The 13545-nt window shown below is 62.4% G+C and overlaps 1 protein-coding gene across 7 annotated transcripts in view; it reads right to left on the bottom strand.

Moving 5' to 3' along the window:
• Positions 1-3602: 3602 nt before the first annotated feature.
• INF2 (inverted formin 2) overlaps positions 3603-13545 on the bottom strand; it is a 30325-nt gene continuing 20382 nt past the window's right edge. For 2 of the 7 annotated variants that reach the window (XM_063645466.1, XM_063645472.1), the window contains 9 exons: positions 13241-13341; positions 12140-12210; positions 11959-12066; positions 11434-11504; positions 10578-10698; positions 10140-10304; positions 9823-9925; positions 9522-9683; positions 7787-8919 (listed from right to left, as the gene is read on the bottom strand). In XM_063645466.1, coding sequence (XP_063501536.1) covers positions 8153-8919; positions 9522-9683; positions 9823-9925; positions 10140-10304; positions 10578-10698; positions 11434-11504; positions 11959-12066; positions 12140-12210; positions 13241-13341 — 1669 coding nt within the window. In that variant the 3' untranslated portion in view covers positions 7787-8152. Of the gene's footprint in view, positions 9301-9521; positions 9684-9822; positions 9931-10139; positions 10305-10577; positions 10699-11433; positions 11505-11958; positions 12067-12139; positions 12211-13240; positions 13342-13545 lie in introns of all 7 variants that reach the window. The other 5 variants (XM_055287988.2, XM_063645467.1, XM_063645470.1 and 2 more) reach the window with 5 other exon arrangements.

Below are 13545 nucleotides of genomic sequence, written 5' to 3' on the forward strand. Positions count from 1 at the left end.
CCTCCGGCCGCCAAATCCCCGCCCCCTCGCCGCTGCCCGGGAAGCCCAGTTGAGTCTCGAGCACTTTAGGGGTGAGGGGCCGCACGGACCGACGGCCAGGCAGGCAGATGGCCTGGGGCGCCCCACGAATTTGCAAACGGAGGCAGTTTCTCGCTAGCCCGTCGGGGACCAGGGCTTGCGCACCCCGATCTCACCCCCCAGGCCCTTGCCGGGCCCAGGACTTCCGGGTTCCAGCAACTGCAGGGGCGGTCTTTCCCTCCAGGGAAGGAGTGCGGTTTGCAAAAGGGGAGCTGCGTCCTGCACCCCACCTAGAGGGTCCGCACTCTCGGGGAGCGCAGCTGCCCCCCGCGGAACCCCGAGTCCCCTGGGCGCGGGCGCGCCCCCTGGCGGCCGTGAAGAGCCGCGCAGCGCGTCCTCGCCGAGGACGTTGTGTCCCCGCAACTGCCCGCACCTCTGCCCCACCGCAGGGGCCCCGCGTCCCGCCCGGGCGCGATGTGGCTCGGTCCTGGCTGTAGCGAGCAGGCGGGCTCCAGCATGGAGCTCCGGCCCTCAGCACCCAAGTCTGGGGTAAAGGGACCCATCCTGTCAGCGTCACCTGGCTGGCATGGGAGCAACCCCCAGGGATGCACACCAACGTGGGGCCCAGGTTCCCAAGAGGCCCCATACCAGACCTTCCCGTCCCAGCCTGTGGAGGGACTAGGCCCCAGAGGGAGGCGATGGTCTGGGAGGCTCCCGTGTTCCCGGCTGGTTGTCCTGTCTCGCCCCTCCCGCTCCACCCCTCCCAAGTGGATGAGGCTTGGAGGAAGCCAGCCCTGGTGGCCAAGAGAAGGGTCCTGGGGCCCGAGGGGCAGAAAGGAGAATCAGGTTCTTGCTTCAGAGCAGGGAGGCGGGGCCCTTGGTTCCCTCCCTGAGGGCTCTCAGTTGCCAAAGAGCCTGGAGCCACGAGGCTCCTTGGGCTCAGGGCAACTCCAAGGCTAGTGACAGGGAGTCCATGGAGATGGGACACTCCCTATGAGGAAGGAGTGGAGCTTGGGCCCGTCACAGCAAAGGTCGCTCACACTGAGTTAGTGATTCAGGTGCAGCCAAGGACACCGCTGCCCACCCCTGCCTGCAGCCTCCCCACCCCTCCTCTCCAGGCGCCTGACCCTGCCCCAGCCTGAGGGAGAGGGGCTGTTCGAAGCCTGGCCCCCTGCCCCCTGCACCCATGTCCCCAGTCCCCTCTCCTTCCACCGGGCACATTGACACTTCCTCTCCCTCAGCATCCTCACGGGGAAAATGCCGCTGCGTGGGTTCCAAGCAGTCAGTGGGGCCTCCGTGGAAAAGCAGTCTTCGTGTATGAACTTCCTAGTGCCACCTTAGGGGTGACAGTCGGTGGGGGGTGAGCAGACCACTGCCCCCAGCTTGGGAAGGGGCTGGAGCAGGGTTGCAGGGCTCCGAGATTTGGCAGAACCTGGAGCCTGCTGAGAAGCGGCTGCACCTGAGGGTGGGGCAGTGGGTCTGGGGGTGTCAAGGAGGGAATTTGGGGCACAGCGGATAGCTGTGCAGGTAGGGAAGAGGCGGACTGCAGCAGGAGAAGCCAAGAGGGTCACGGGAGGTTTGTTTCCAGATGAGAGAAACTGACAATGTTAAATGCCCACCAGGAACCACAAAGTCCCATCAGACAAGGGGGTGCTTCCAAGGCCTGGTGGGGGCCACCAGCTCTGAGCCCTTCCTGGGGACCCCTGGGGCTCTGGGCCAGCAGATGTCAGATAGAGGCTTGAGGGACTGGGGGACATGCTAGACCACCTCACTAAGGGGGCTTGGACTGACCGTGCAGAGGTGAACGCTAGTGACTCACTGACTTCTCCAGACCCGGACTATAAATAGCCACAGGCCCGGGTGGGGGCAGGGAGTTGGGGCTTTTCTAAAAACAGCCCTGCCCAGGCCCAACAGCTGGGGCCCCTGCCAGTCACACGGCCCAGCCCGAATTAGAACACCCGCACCCCATACCCCCCACAGTGGGCCTGTCCCCAGGTGGTGGGCAGCACAGGAGCCACCGAGCTTGGGGCCATTCATCTGGGCCCTGCTGTCTCGATGTGTGACCTTGGGCAAGAACGAGGGTGCATGGGCATGTCCACCTGTGGGTTCCACTCTTTGGGGGCCACACCTCCCAGAGGGACCATCGTACACAGTGGCCCAGGACACACAGACACCCACAGCCGCCTGTGTACACGCTTGCAGCCACGGAGCCTTGCCATGCAAGGCGCCCCCAGAGCTCCTGTCCGTTTTGGTTCCTTTGCTGGCTGTAGCCCACTAAACTGACTTCTCATGGAGCACAGAGGAAAAAGAAAAACCAGGCTCCAGGAAAGGCAGCTCCTCCTGTCACAGGGTCCCCAGTCCCACCTCTCCAGTCAGGAGGGGCGATGGCCTCACTTGCTGCAGGTGACCTTGTAGGTGACCCCACCCAATACTCCATAGTCCAGTTTTACTGGCAGATCTGTGGGGGGTGGGGAGGGGGAGGCGTTGAGCTATTTAACTTAAAAACAATAGCACAGATGGGAATGAAAAATGGTGCAGCTGCTTTGGAAAACAGTTTGGCAGTTACTTAAAAAGTTAAACATAAACTTAGCATGTTGCCCAGTTGTTCCTCCGCTAGGAATCTACCCCAGAGAAACAAAAACTTGCATCCACACGAGGACTATGCAAATGTCCACAGCAGCAGGATTCACAGAAGCCCCAAACTGGAAGCAACCCAGATGTCCACGGACAGAAGAGCAGACAAGCCAAATGTGGTCCATGCATGCAATGGAATGTGCTTCAGCCATGAAATGGAATGAAGTCCTGATACAGCCTGCAGCGAGGATGGCGCCTGAAAACAGCCGAAGGAAGCTAGGAGACATGCATGACGACATCTGGAGCGTCCAGAATACAGGTGAGTGGCTACCAGGGCTGGGGAGGAGCATGGGAAAGGGGTCGGACTGATGGGTGCGAGAGGACTTCTTGGGGTGACGGAGAGATTCTCAAAATGGATCATCGCACAATCTTGATCTGCTGGAAAGCAAATGCCACCACAGCACACACATAACCAGCGAGTCTGGTGGTTTGTAAATTACACCCCTGTAGAGCTGCACCCATCTCACCACTGTGAACCGCTGTGCCCTCTTCTAGATGTTTCTTACCGCCTCCTGAGGGCTCCAGGGACAGCCCCTGGCCTGGGGGACTGGGGGCCCCTCAACAGTGACTGTTCACACGGGGCCCGGGGGCCCCTCAACAGTGAGTGTTCACACAGGGCCCGGGGGGCCCCTCAACAGTGAGTGTTCACCCGGGGCCCGGGGGGCCTCTCAACAGTGAGTGTTCACACGGGGCCTGGGGGCCCCTCAACAGTGAGTGTTCACACGGGGCCTGGGGGCCCCTCAATAATGAGTGTTCACACGGGGCCCGGGGGGTCCCTCAACAGTGAGTGTTCACACGGGGCCTGGGGGCCCCTCAATAGTGAGTGTTCACACGGGGCCCGGGGGGTCCCTCAACAGTGAGTGTTCACACGGGGCCTGTCCAGTGCCCACATTTGTGGGAACCCACGTCCACCGCCCACTCCCACAACCTCTGAACACAACAGTCGCACACCGGGCTAGGTCTGCTTTTTATTGGCCACGCATCCAGCCGCCAGCCTCAGGGCACACACCTGGCAGGGGGCAGGCTCGGGCAGGCTGCCCTCGCTGGGTGGGCAGTGAGGGGGCAGCGGCTGCTGGGTGTCACCCTGCAGCCCCTCAGGTGGACCTGTATTGTCCCCAGGGCCCGCCCATGCTGGGCAGCTGGCACTGGGAGGGGTTTTCTGTTGATGTGATGGCCAAGTTTCAGCTGCAGGGCAGAGGCCTGGCAGTGGCAGCAACGGCAGACCGCCCCCCACTCCAACTTCAGGGGCTGGACATGCTGGAACGGGGGCCAGACCCCATGGGAGGGGACCCTGGCCTGCCATGGCACTGCCTGCCGGCTTACCCTAGCCCAGGGCCCCCAACTCAGCCACCTCCAAGCAGTAAAGACTTGCAAAGCATTGTGTTTTGATTAAACCCTGCTGGGCTGAATGGCAGGCAGAGCTGTGGTGGACACTGGCAGGACAAAGCACCCCCCGACTGGCCCTTGGCAGGCTGCACCGGGCGCATGCGGGTGTGGGCCAGGGTTGCCTTTAGGAAGCAGGTGGGAGGCTGGCACGTGCAGGCGGTCCAGGAGGACACCAGGCCTGGCAGGGCACTGGTGCCTGTCGGGGTCCCAGCCACAACACCCCAAGAAGGCTCCAGGAGGGCCCCGGCTGGGTAAGGCACGGAGTTTTGGTTTCCGGGGCCCAGTCCCAGCCTGGCCCCCAGAAGAGCCTCTCTTGGCAGAATGGCAGCATGTCCTGTGGCCTGGGCTGTCTCACTTGGCCTTGGGCCTGGGCCTGAGGCCTGTAAGGAGAGAGAAAAAATGACATTATTAGGAGCAGTTTTGCTGGGTATAATACCAGGTGCCTGCTTCTAGGCCCCCAGGTCCTTGAACCCCTCATCACCACTGTCCAGCAGGTTGTGCCATGCATCTGAGGTCCACTCTGACCCCAGGATCTTTCTCTGGAGCAGCACAACTTATCTAGGTGGAAGGTGCCGGGATGGCCTGGCCAGGCTGGGTTTTGGCAAGGCGTGGCAGCCTGAGCCTGTCTCCTCTCTGCTGAGATGGGGAGTCTCTGTGGCCTGTCCCCCACCCCATGTCTGAGACCCAGGCTGCACTCTGTCCTTACTCATTAATCCCCATTGCCACCACCTGCAGCCCTCATCGCTTCCACATTGAGCCCTGGGCCCCACACGAGGACCCCAGCAGCGCTTTCTCCAGTGGGCTGCTGAGGGCGCTCAGCCCCGCCCCAACAGCTCCCGCCACCCAGATGGCCCCCACACATGGCCCCACAGGCCTCCTGCCCCCAATGCCCTCTTCGCTTTCTGGTCCAGGGGCCCTCGATGGCCCTTGTCTGAGTGCCACTCCCATGGCCACCACAGTGCCAGGTGGTATCCTAGCTCCCCAGTGGGATAGCCCAGGCAGGGTTTGAGAACCACTCTAAAGAGACAGCAAGAAAACAAAAACTGTCCAAAACAATCCCTCAGAGGGAATCTCAGCACCATTCCCCACTCAGGGAACCTGGAGAAATGGCCAAGACCAAGGCCTGGGCAGGGATGGGGGGGATCAGCAAGTCTGGGGTGAGCTAGGAACATGGGCTTGTGCCAAAGATGGGAAGCGCTCAGGGGCTGTGGGTCAAGGGCCCGTGCTGGTCCCCATCAAATGCACGGCAGTGGCAGTGAAGGATTACTGCACATTCAAAACTCACGTGATGGAAAAAGGGAGGGGAGAGGGGAACGCTCGGAGGAGGGGCGGCGAACACAGAACCGCGCTGCAGCGGTTTGTTCCACAGGTCACCACCGGTGCTTATTAACCAGACAGCGTGGTGTTGGTGCAGTGGAGGTTCAGAAACCACTCGCGCAGCCGTGGTCAGCGCTGCTGCCACGAACGTCCCCACCCAGCTGGGGAGGACATGGTGTCCCTTGGGGTAGAACTCCTGCCCCAAAACTCAACCTGGACGTACTTCGGGGGATGCAATCAGGCAAACCCAAAGTGAAGTTATCTTCCAGAATGTCAATGTCATACAAGACAAAAAAGGGGCAGGAATGTTCTAGAACAAAAGAGACTGAAGCGATATGACAACCAAACACAGCGTGTGACTCTGGATACAATCTTAGTTTGCAAAAACAACAAAGCAACAACTAGAAAAGGAATTACTGGGACAAGTGACATATCCACACTGGGACCAAGTATTAGAAGCACCTGGACGTGAAGCGTCCCGCAGTGTACTCTGCCCGGGGGGGACTGGGAGGACGGCAGCGCACCCTGCCTGGGGGTGGGTACTGGGGAGGACGGCTGTGCTCTCAGGTGTCTGTGGGCGAGGTTAGGGCTCCAGTGCCATGACGTTTATAAGAAACTCTCAAATGGGTCAGTTGGAGGGGGGGCAACGTAGCAAAATGATCACAATTTTGTTATTTTTGGCAAATGGTTGTAGTTTCGGGAAGAAGATGTTGTTCATTCTGATCTCTATGCAATTTCCTGTGGTGTTGAAGATTTTCTAAATAAAAAGGTGAGGGCTGGACACGGTGGCTCATGCCTGTAATCCCAGCACTTTGGGAGGCCGAGGCAGGTGGATCACCTGAAGTCAGGAGTTTGAGACCGGCCTGGCCAACATGGTGAAACCCCGTCTCTGCTAAAAATACAAAAAGTTAGCCAGGCGTGGTGGTGCGTGCCTGTGGTCCCAGCTACTCAGAAGGCTAAGGCAGGAGAATCACTTGAACCTGGAAGGTGGAGGTTGCCGTAAGCTGAGATTGCACCACTGCACTCCAGCCTGGGCAACAGAGTGAGATTCTGTCTTGAAAAAAATAAAAAATAAAAAGTTGGGGAGAGAAGAGGAGGATTCCTTCCTCTTGCTCTCAGCCGCCTGCGTGGCAGGAGCTGGGGCGGGTGGAGGCGAAGCACATTAGCAGGTTCAGGAGGGAACCAGGTGGAGCGTGGAGCTGGCACTGGGCACGTCCATCTTTCACTGGACCATTGTCAGGTGTGGCCGCCTGCCTCAGGCCTGCATGCTCCACTGTTCCTCACACTCAGGGCCAGCAAGTCCAAGTTCCAGCCTCTAAGGGAGATGCCAGCACCTTTCTAAAAAGTACACGTGGGCGCTTCACACCAGAGAGCCACACTCGGACGATGACCCTGGAAGCAAGAGCTGGAACCCAGGGTGGAGGCCGTGCCCCAACGGCGAGGACAAACTGTCCGGAGAAGCTTCTCCAGGCTCACGACCGCTCTTGCCTCTGACGGGCACCAGCAGACCTCACGTGTGCACCTTGAGCCTAAGCCCCAGGCCCAGCGGTCAGCATATCTGCGATGCACGGACACTGGGCTGGCTCTGAGCAAGGCTGGAGGTGCTGGAAGACGCCACGACCTGGGCTCACAGAGCTCACGATCGGCCGGGCTGGACCTTCTGGTTCTCTGCTCTAGCCCCTCCTCCACCCAGTGCAGGCTGGTCTGTCTAGCTGGATGCATCGGCCTCTCCAGCCCTGCGGACGGACCTGGCTGACTGACCTTTGGCTGTGGGCCCCCCAGAAGATGCGGTGTGCTGGGGGTAATCTGCATCTCCACAGACCCACCCATGGCCTCGGGGTGGGAGGACACTGTCCAACAGGAGGGGGGTTGCAGTGTGCTGGTCCCTGGCAGCATCTGCCCTTGCGACTGTCCCTGTCTCCTCACAGACTTCCTGGGGACACGCCGTAGGAGGCCCCACACCATTGACACACTCAGAGTGAAGCTATCCCTCCACCGACAGACACAGCAGGAAAGCCACCGGGTTACTGAAACTGCAGTTAGGGCCAGGACACCAGACAGGAGCAACCTCAGCCTGTCCTGCCAGCCAGGAGGTCCTGCCCATGCCCGGGGCCCCGATCCTGCTCGCTAAGGGAGCCCGGCTGGCCCTGCCACCTGCCCTCTCGAGGCCCGCATGCCCGGAGCCAGCACTGAGGTTGCGTCTTGCCTGCGGGAGGCACCAGTTGAGCAGGTAACCTGCGGAGAGGGAGGGGATGGGGCAGGGGGAGCCCAACACCAGGGCTGCGGAAGAGGCAAGGCCACACTGACACACCACGCGGGCTGGAGAGAAGCCAGGTTAGTGTCCCGGAGGGGTGTGGGCAGCAAGCTCCAGCCCCACTGCCCTGCAGCTGCTGTTAGCCCCCACGGAGTGCCGGCTGCGTACATACCTTACTGGATCACACACAATTTCTTTGTTTTATTATCATCAGAATCAGGGGGAACCTCTGCTTTCAAATAAAAGAAATGTACTCAACGGCTTATCACACAGGAGTGACCCTGACTCGGAGCGGGTGGGGCTGGGGGGCCCGGGACAGCCATGCCAACACCCTCTGAGGGCTGCCCGGTTCTTTGGCCACTAAGCCACATGGCAGCCACTTGCCTGGGACCTGGTGCCCGGTGTCCACCCCCTACTCCCTAACGGAGGTGGCATGAAGGTGGGAATTAGCAGGTTGGAGGAACAGTTGCACGGACCGCAGCAGCCCACAAAGCTGCCCTGCGGTGGATGCGCTAACGCCTCCTCTCCCGCGCCACATCCAAGTCACCTCTCCTGGGTGCCACTGGAACGTGCAGTGCTCAATGGAGAAGGGGAGGGACCGGCTGGGAGCCAGTGCCCTGGCGTGGGATGGTGCCCGGGGCCCCTCCCTGAGTTACCTTCCTGGCTCCTGGAGGGACGCTTCTTCCTTCGCTTGCCGGTCCCCTTTGAGGCCCGGCCCCGGGCCCTGGGGAGTGTGCCCGACCCCGAGGAGTCGGTCACCGCATCCTCGGAGAAGGACTTGTCCAGGGATGTGTCCAGTGTGGACTCTGGGGCCGTGTCCTCCTCATCCTCGTCCTCATCCCCACCTGGGCCTGCTGCAGGGGGTCTGGCACCACGGCTGTGGACGGCGTCCTCCAGCCCCTCGTTCGTGCTGTCGGCCTCGGCCTGGAGGACGCCCAGCAAGGACGTGCGATCCTGGGCATCTTGCCTTGAACTTCCAGCTGCAGGGGGCTGGTTGCTGGAGAACTTGAGGGGCTTCAGGTCCTGAGCATCTCCCAGAGTCACCGGCCAGGCCCCCTCCAAGGGCTGGGGGCACTGGGGATCCTCAGTGGTTAGGACATCGCTGGCATCCACATACCAGGAAGAACGCCTCTCCAGGGGCCGGGGACCACCCTCCTCCGACTGCTCCAGGGTGGGCTGAGGGTCGGGGGTCACGGCGTCTACAAGGTCCCAGCCCCGGGACTCGCTGGCCATTGTAGCATCGAGGCCGGGCTCAGAGGCGGGAGAGCGTGTGCTGCCCACAGGGTCTCCTGCAGGGTTACTGGTGGCCACTGGATGGAGGGACACACCAGTGAAGGCCAGGCACCCTGCCCCAGAGCCAGCCCAAGCACAGCCTCCTCCATTCCACTGTCTACCAGAACGCCCTGCAAAGCCTCCTCCCCAGGAAGCCTCCTCTTATGTCTCAGAGCAGGACTCGGCCTCAGCATCCTTGGTCTGTCTACACTGTGGCAGCGTGGGGGACACTGGGCCACGCCATTCCCAGCACCCTGAGGCAGCCACCCCAGGAATGGGGTCCTCCCACCAGGGCCTTGCCGCCTGCCTTTCCTGCCACCTCTAGCACCCTCTGAGCCCAGGGGCATCTGTCAGTGGGCCTGGCCTCATCTCTCTGGAGCCCAGCAGCTGGACCGCTGCTTCAGCACTAACGGCAGGGCCTGTTGTGAAAGTGGAGAAGCTGGAGTGAGTGGAGGGAGGGATGAGGGATGAGGGCTGAGCAGCCACCACCTGTCCCCTCGGCTGTCCCCAGTCTTAGGGGCCTCCAGGGTGGCCCAGGGAGAGGAGAGGGCTTTCCAGTGAAGTCAGGAGGACTTCCTGGAGGCACAGGGTAGGGACAGTGGCAAGGGGACCATGAGGAGGCAGTGGGAGAGGGTCTTACCAGGCTCTGTGGCTCTTGGGGGATCCATGGAGGCTGCCTTGCTGCCTCCTTCAGTGTCCCCGCGGCCCCGGGCTGTCTTCCGCAGCTGGAAGCCCTTCCTGATGTCGGCCAGCAGAGCATCGATGACACACACCTCCTCCTGCTTCCCGGGCCCCTTCCTGACTGAGGAGCGCGGGGCACTCAGAGAGCGGCACAGGGACCCTGGAGCCCGCCTAGAGGGCTGGGGGTGGTGGGGAGCCTGCAGCACAGACAAGGATCCCGAGCCGCTCCCCCCGGCCCCGCCCAGCCGGCCCAGCCTCACCAGGCTTCCCGTCCTCTCCCCGAGGCCGCCGCGCCTCCTCCTCTGCCAGCTGCTGCTTCCTCCTCTCCGCCTTCGCCGTCTGCTCCTTCCGCTCCTTGTTCTCCTGCACTGGCAGATGTGGCCCTGTCACCCCAGCATGGCATCCCTCAGGGGCTCTGTGGGCCTGGGCGTCCCCCTCCCTGAGCCACAGCAGCGCAGGGCCCACATGGCTGTGTCGGCCGGACGAAAGGTGCCTCGGCCCGTCCTCCTGGAGGAAGGCCAGGGGCCTCGGGACCCCACTCTAGCCAGACAGGCTGTGCCCTGCCGGCTGCCCCCACCTTCAGGGCGCGGAGGAAGAGGTCCCGGAAAGCCTTCATGGTGCTAAACGTGTCCTCCAGGGACAGCTGCTGGGCGTCCTCACACAGGTAGTCGGCCAGCTCCCGCTGCTTCTGCTCAATGGCCTCGAACAGCTCGTCCAGTGCCCGGAAGGCCGAGATGCTGGCCTGGGGGCAAGGGCACGTGACAGTCCTGTGAGAGCCCGGCGCGGGCCCCACCTGGGGTAAGGCCCTGAGTTGCGGGAGGGTGGCGGCCACAGGGACAGGCCCTGAGGACGTGGTCTCTGAGAAGGAGCAGGGGCCTGTACCCTGATCATGCACACCTGGGGAAACTCGGCCCCCAGGATCCACCCTGGAGCCAGGAGACAGCACAGCCACCCGCCCGGCTCGCTCTATCAGGGCAGCCTCTCCTGCCAGCCCCAGGCCCAGGCGCCCACTTGCCTGGAGGCGCTCAGTGTACTGCTCCTGGACCTCGGCCACGGAGGCGGACACCTTCCGCTCGGTCTCTAGAAGCTTCTTCAGGTTGGAGCTGGTCTCTGAGCGGATGATCTCCAGGTTGATCCTGAAAGGTGAGGAGGGCCGGGCAGAGACAGCAACAGCTGACGTCAGCCTCACTGGGACAGGGGAGCCCCTCCTCTGCACAACCCCCGGCGCCCCACTGTGCTCCCCGCAGGCTGTACTCTGAGGCTGCACGTGCAGTGTTGGGGTTGAGTGCCTGTTCCAGCCGACCCTCAGCCCCCTGTGAGTGTCTGCGCGGGGACCCTAATGGCCAGCCTGTCCTGCTTGCCTAGTTCTCCCCAAGGCTGAGCAGCTCCTGAGCCAGAGAACCTTCCAGGGCAGGTGGAGCCTGGGAAGGACCCTGTGCTAGGGGCCCGGACTGTGTAGTGGGGTGGCCCAGGCTGCCCTCCTGCCTGGGTTGTGTGACCCAGGAGGTGACACTGCTTTCCTGGACCTCCGTTTCCTCATCCATACGATGAGGGGGGCCCGAGCCTGCTCACGGCTGTCGTGAAGGTTCACCTTGTGAAGGGGCTGTATTAGACCTGCTCCTGGTGTGACCTTGCCCTGGCCAGCCCTTGCCCTCTCTAGGCCTGTTTCCTCGCTTAAGTCAGAAGGGGATGGGCCACGGCAGACCCGGTCCTGTCCCAAAAGGAAAGTGTTCTGTTGGGCAGGGCTCCGCGGCGCCGGGGCTGCGCTGCGGCTGTGAGACCCGGCCCTGGAGGGCAGCCACCTCACTGGCTGGGGACAGAAGTCAGGCCCCCGCCTGGCTGAGGTGGGTGGGCTGGCAGGAGCTGCCTACCCTGCCGCTTGCGAGGGCTGCTCCAGGTCCCGGGGCAGCTGCAGGAGGTCGGGGTGGCTCTTTTCCGCTTCCTGCAATGGGACACGTCCAGTGAGATCCACTGCGGCCACACTGTCCACCTGGGGATGCCCCTGTTCCTACTCCCCCAGCTCTAACCCTTAGCAATTAAGGTCCAGAAAAACCCCAGCACTCCAGACCCTCAACTCTTTCCCTTGGGCCTGGCTATGACTTTGTGATGTTTCTGCTTTTCCTAGGGACTGTCCCCCAGACCAGGGACGGGTATCCTGGGCAGGGACGAGGCTTGTGCAGGGGAGCCAGTGCTGCAGGAAGGAAGGGGTGCTGGGAGGGGTGGGGGCATAGCTCTGACTGAGGCTGCTGGCTCTAGACGGGGTCCTGAGACAGGGAGACCGGCGGCCTGAGTGGGGGGCACAGGGGGGTATGGTCTCTACGCCTCTACACCGCAGGTCTGGGGGGACTTGAAGCCCTCCCATCGTGCCCCCGCTGGTGCCCGTCGCCACGGCCCACCTCCAACACATGGTGCAGCAGCGTCACGCGGTTCTGCTGGGACTTGGTCTCCGTGAGCTTCAGCAATGTACTGATCTTGAAGCCGTCAGCGTCACCAGTGTGGCTGCCCTGGGAGGGGCAGGGAGTGAGTCTCGCCAGCCCCCGGCAGGCCAGGTGGGATGGGGAGCTGCCCCTGACTTACGTAGTTGAGGAAGTTCCCAATTCTCAGGATCAGCTGGCAGAAGATGGGCAGCTGGCGGCTGGTGAGCAGGCCTGCAGGGGCAGCCAGGGCTGGAGAGGGGCTCTTGGTTCAGAGGCCCCAGATGCCCTGGCGGTGGGGTGTGGTCCTGCTCGCCAGTGCCCCTGTACTCCCTGGCTCCTCCCCAGGCTCAGCCCAGCACTGGAATGGTCACAGGGCAGGGCCTGGGGGCTGCAAACCCTCCACCAATGGGAGTGGACACCTACAGTGTGCCTGACAGACGTGAGCTGTGCCTCACTGGTCCGTACCTGTCCCTCTCCCTTCCCAGTGGCTGTGGCAGGTCTCCATGGATTCCCCTTTCAGAGATGGTGCCTGCGGGTGTGCACTTGTGTCTGTATATGTATGTGAGGGTGTGTGTGTGGGGGGGGCATGTACGTGTGTCTATGTGTCCTGTGTGCATGTGTGTGCTTGTGGGCTTCTGTGTGTGCACATACCCGAGTGGCGGTGTGCTTGTGTGCACATGCCTGAGAGTGGCGGTGTGCTTGTGTGTGCACGTGTCTGAGTGGGGGTGTGCTTGTGTGTGCACATGCCTGAGAGTGGCGGTGTGCTTGTGTGTGCACGTGTCTGAGAGTGGCGGTGTGCTTGTGTGCACATGCCTGAGTGGGGGTGTGCTGGTGTGTGCACGTGTCTGAGAGTGGCGGTGTGCTTGTGTGCACATGCCTGAGAGTGGCAGTGTGCTTGTGTGTGCGCGTGCCTGAGTGGGGGTGTGCTTGTGTGTGCGCGTGCCCGAGTGACGGTGTGCTTGTGTGTGCGCGCGTGCCTGAGAGTGGCAGTGTGCTCGTGTGTGCACGTGTCTGAGAGTGGCGGTGTGCTTGTGTGTGCACATGCCTGAGTGGCGGTGGGCATGTGTGTGTCTGTCCAGCAGGCGTGTGCACCGAGGTGGTGGCAGCAGGGTGGTTTCCGGAGTGGTGGTGAAGGCTGGCACCCTTGGGTGCTCTTAGCAGCCATTACGATACTGGCAGTAGCAGGTGCCCCGAGCAGCCCTCCGGCCCGGGTTCGGAGGCCTGTCCCTCCTGCACACGTGTCCCGCTTGGCCCCACTCACTTTCGCAGGCAGCCAGCACCAGCTGGGCCTTGGGCCGCACCATGTCCAGCACGGCGGCCGCGCCCTCACACAGCAGCATGCACTCGATTCGCAGCTGGTAGCTGGGGACGGCACAGACAGGCATCAGTGGCCTGCACCCCCCACCTGTCCCTGCCAGAGGGGCACTCAGCACAGGGCTCTGACTTGGGTGGTGGGCAAAGGGAGGGGGTTTCCACTACCTGCCCCATCCAACAGGCACCCTCCCGGGCCTGCGCAGAAGCGGGATCCAGTTCCTCCAGAGGCCTCGCGCCCCACACTTTGAGGGG

This window comes from Symphalangus syndactylus, chromosome 8, assembly GCF_028878055.3.
Source record: "Symphalangus syndactylus isolate Jambi chromosome 8, NHGRI_mSymSyn1-v2.1_pri, whole genome shotgun sequence".
Taxonomy (NCBI): domain Eukaryota; kingdom Metazoa; phylum Chordata; class Mammalia; order Primates; family Hylobatidae; genus Symphalangus; species Symphalangus syndactylus.